The 4,365-nt window shown below is 66.2% G+C and overlaps 1 protein-coding gene across 1 annotated transcript in view; it reads right to left on the bottom strand.

Annotated features, from left to right (window-relative positions):
* The window catches only part of RCOR2 (REST corepressor 2), a 4,183-nt gene extending 2,822 nt beyond the window's left edge, over window positions 1-1,361 (bottom strand). Inside the window, exons 1-3 of the mRNA XM_077759611.1 lie at window positions 1,097-1,361; window positions 437-493; window positions 66-146 (exon numbers count right to left, since the gene is read on the bottom strand). Coding sequence (XP_077615737.1) covers window positions 66-146; window positions 437-493; window positions 1,097-1,223 — 265 coding nt within the window. The 5' untranslated portion in view covers window positions 1,224-1,361. The remainder of the gene's footprint in view (window positions 1-65; window positions 147-436; window positions 494-1,096) is intronic.
* Between the last annotated feature and the right edge of the window lie 3,004 nt (window positions 1,362-4,365).

Below are 4,365 nucleotides of genomic sequence, written 5' to 3' on the forward strand. Positions count from 1 at the left end.
CCCCCCCCCCAGACAAGCCCCCAGCTCCCAGAGATGGGAAGGAACCGGGGTCCCGCCCCACTCACGCTTGGCATCGGACACACAGTGGTTGGGCGACCACACGAGCATCCCCTTCAGTTCCTTGTTGCTGTAGCGTGCAGGGCTCTCTGAAAGACCAGAGCGAGAAGGATGAGCCTGGCGGCACTGGCCTGGACCCATGGCCGGAGGGTGGCAGAGGAATGGGGCCTGTGAGGTGAGGCCCAGAAGGCAAGGAGGGACAGAGACCCAGACAGGAAGGCAGAGCAGGAAAACCAGCCACGCCATGGGCCACCCACCCCCGCCCGCCTGCTGGTCTGTCCTTCAAGCGGGCGCCAGCCAAGGGCTCCCCCAGGTGAGGCTCAGGGCCAAGCCATGGGCCCTCGGCTCCCCTCCCTTCGCCGCCTGTCCTGCCACTCACCAGGCTTGCACTCCGGAATTACGGCCTGGTAATTGGTTCCAACGCGGATCATGCTGTCTGTGGAGCCAGGGGAGACAGTCAGGACTCCAGGGAGGGAGGGAGGGAGGCCGGGAGAATGTGGCAGGGGTGGTGGCGGCCCTGGGGTTCTCCTTCCTGACCCTCCAGGGCTCCCACCTTCTAGAAGGCTCACTTTTCCCTGATCTTCCCCCTCAGTTACCCTCAGCCACCGAAGAAACTGGAAGACGGAGAGACCCTNNNNTGGACCCGGGCCCTGCAGGGAATCCAAGGCTCCTCCCCACCACATGAGCCTCACAGCTCGGTGTGGAAGTGTCTTTCCAGCCCCTGCCCCAGCCAGACCTCAGTCCCCTACAAGGTAACAAGGTATGAGCAGCCCAAACTGTGAAAAGGAGGGCCGCCTGAGTCCTTCGGAGGCTGAGGGCAGGGCGGGGGTGGGCAGGAACGCCTTCTTGGCAGCTAGGGGCCCAGCCTCCAGATTCCCAGTGCCGGCAGTCCCCAAGCTGGGGGAAGCAGCAAGCCAGAGGCTCCAGTCCTAGGAGGCAGGAGCCATCCGTCTAAGACGCCCGTGGTGGGCAACTCTCCCCCAGCCCCACTCGCGTCCCCGGTGCCGGTGCACCTTTAACCCTAGGCCGCCGGGCTCACCGTGCGAGTGCTCCTCCTCGCTGCTGTCATCCTCCGAGTGCGGCTGTCCGCCGTTGGGCGCCGTCTTGGCCCGGCTGCGGGACAGGATCCCGGAGCCCGCGCTCGGCTTCTCCATCACGGAGGGCATTACCCCGCCCCAGCTGCCCCGGGGGGCGCGGGAGCCTTCGGAGAGCGGCGGTGGTTGCCGCGCTCGCCTCGAGTGCCGTGCCCGGCCCGGCCTGGAGAGGTCGCCACTGAGGCTACGAGAGGCAGGAGGTCAGCGTGGCTAGGGNNGGCTAGGGTCCGGCGGGGCGGGAGCCCCGCGGACAGCTCAGCGCTCTCCGCGACCCCCACGGGCGAGGGCGTCAGAAAAGTTTGTGCAGAAGTGGGGTACGCGGGGGATGAGCGCAAGGTCCGGTGCGGCTGGGGCGCGCTCGCTCTGGACGCTCCACGGGCTTGGGGCTCCCCCGGAGAAGTCGGGGCGCCCTGCCTTTTGNCGGGGCTCCCTGACTTTGCCCCTAGGGGAGACCCCGCTGCCCCCCAGGAGTAGCCGGGGGTCAGCTCCACCCACGCGCACACCGGCCCCGCACTCCAGTGGGCTCGGGTTACTGCCGCCTGCCCCGGGGGCCCTGAGGCCGCCTGCCCGCCCGCCCGGGTGGAGCCCAGCTTTTCCTTCCATTTCCCTTCCTGCCAAGGAACTCCCCGCCCCCCCCTTCCGCAAGGGGGACCCCCCTCCCTCTTGCGCCCTTGGGGGCCAGAGCGGATGGGAGGCCGGACAGGCGAGAAATGAATTCTTCCAAGAGCTACTGGGCCGAAGCCTGGCTTCTGGTGCATCTGTGGGTCCCCAGGGGTCACCTCGATTCCCTATGACTGCCGCAGTATGCACCCCCAAAACAGTGGCATGCGGGGCATGCGGGGCCTGGGGAGTGGGACGTGTTGGGGAAGGTCTGGACTGCAGGGAGTGGAAGGAGCTGGTCTCCTCCCCACTGGGTTCACTGTCACCCCAGCTGGGAGCAGCATCCCCCTCCCCCAGGACAAGCGCGGGCAGAGTGACAGACCGGGAAGCGGGTAGAGCGGCACAGACGGAGATGGGGGAGGGGGTGGGCAGAGACTTTCAAAGCCAGACCCAGCCACCCTGCCAGGCACACAAAGAGCCAGCGCACACACCGGCGGCGGCTCTGAGCCTGCGAGCTGCGCCCGTGCCCGTCCCCGCCGCCCAGGGCACGTGCTGCAGCGCACACAGGCCGAAGCCCCCGCCCGCCGCCCCTCCCATCCGGAGCCCCAGATTCCTAGACACACCTCCACCCGGGCACACCCCGCTGTGCCCAGACAGAGCCGAGCCTGCGCTAGCACCCTCCTCTCCCTTCCCTTCCTCGGCCACTCTGTAATCAGATTCCTAAATTTAGAAGCAACCCAGGGCCCAGCCAGGGATCCCCGCCCCCACCCGCTGCCTGCGGCCAGCCGGCTGGGGTCCTGCGGTCCAGCCACGACCCGGCTGGGGCCGCGCGGTCCTGGGGGCTCCTGGGGGCGGCCGGGCAAAGTCAGGCACGNCGCCACACCTCGGGCCAGACCTAAGGAGCCTTTTTCCTCCTCTTAAATCATGGCTTGGGCACCAAGCCCCAGGGTGGGGAGGTCTGCGCAGAGGAGGAGAATGAATGGACCAAGGACAGGTCTGACCTAAGGGGGGTCTGCCGCAAGATGAAAAGAGGCTCCCAGCCTGACCCCTCCTGAGTGGCCAGGTGCCACCTCCCGGTGCCCAGCGCCTCCAATGCCCGCCTGCCTGTGCACAGCCTGCTCGTATGATGGGAGCCTTCCATCTTGCCCACACCCGGCCCCCATTTAGGCAGGGCCTCACTTAGGCCCCCTGTGCCCCCACCTTTGCCCTCTTTCTGTACTCATACCGAGGGTCCAGGGCTCAGACCCTCACCCCGAGGCCTCAGCATCATGCTTATTTCGGCCTCCTTCCTCTAGGGCCGCCCCAGGTACCCCCAGCCACTGGCGTCCCTCCTTCTCAAGCACCCCTCCCCCCGTAAGAATCTCTTTCTGCTCTCCCTTCTCTCTAGAGCCTGGAGCTCAGAGCCAGAGAAAGATTCTGCTTTGGAGGTAGGGGCAAGGAGGGGAGGTTTATTCCTTGGAGCTGGGGGCGGGGATGGCGGGCAGTGTCTAGGCCCTGGTGCGATGAAGCTTCTGTCTGGGATGCGGGACATGACAAGGGAGGGGTACCGAGGAGTTGGGGGCAACCGTGGGGGGCCACAGTGTCCAGAGAGGAAGCATATTCCTAGTGAGCAACCCCCTCCCCAAGGGGCAATGGCGCAGGGTTAGGAGGGGGAGGGGCAAGGCCCCACCCTCCCACCTGCTGCCGCTGCCCCCTCCCCAGCTGGCCCCCTCTTTTGTGCAAAGCCACACAAAGGACAAGGGGCCCCGGCCGGCCTGGCCATCTGCTCCCAGCAGCCTGAAGGCTCTTAAAGAGACAGCACCCCCTCCCTGCCGCCCCGGGGCTGTGGGGCGGGGTGGAGCCACGGCTCCACTGGACCTGATCTCAGTGGAACCCCAAATCCCACCCACTTTTTCCAGGCTCCCCCAGCCTCCAGGTCAGGAATCATCCTCTCCCCCCCCCCACCCCACTCTAGGCCAGGGCGCCGAGGTGCCACGTGGCCAGGAGCATGGGGGTGTGGGAGGGGAGAGTCGCTGAGAGGCAGCCCGGGGACCAGCCCCTCCTCCCCTNATTTTCACTGATGAGCTCCCACTCACCCTTCCTCGGGGAGGATGACAGAGCCTTCGTTTTGAGGGCTGCGGGCCAGGACGGCAGCCCATCGCCTTGCAGCAGCCCCGTGATCGGGACACATTTATTTCCTGCATTTCCCAGTTGAGAAAACTGAGGCTTTGCTCAGCCTTGCCCTCCCTCCCGCCGCCGCCGCCACCACCACCACCACCACCGCGGGGCCTCCAAAGCCATGAGCCCTGTCTGAAGCCTGCCTTCCTCTCCTGGCCCCTGGGATCCCTGGGGAAGCCAGACTGCATCCCCGCTTGGTGCTTTTGCCACGCCGCTGAGGCGCCCAAGTTTACATTATTTGTGCGATTGTTTATTTCCCGTCTGTCTCCCTGCTGGGCTGCGGGCAGGGACCGCGTCCACTGTGTTCCCTGTGTGCTCAGTACCTGGCATACAGCAGGCACTCAATACTTGCTGAATGACTAAATGCCAGGAGCCCCCCCAGAAAGCTTCCTCTTCCCTGGCTTCCTCCGTCCTCTGCTTGTTGCGCACCTTGCCTCCTCCCTCCTCAAGGTGAGGC

The sequence above is a fragment of the Crocuta crocuta genome, unplaced genomic scaffold (genome assembly GCF_008692635.1).
Source record: "Crocuta crocuta isolate KB4526 unplaced genomic scaffold, BGI_CrCroc_1.0 scaffold53, whole genome shotgun sequence".
Lineage (NCBI taxonomy): Eukaryota > Metazoa > Chordata > Mammalia > Carnivora > Hyaenidae > Crocuta > Crocuta crocuta.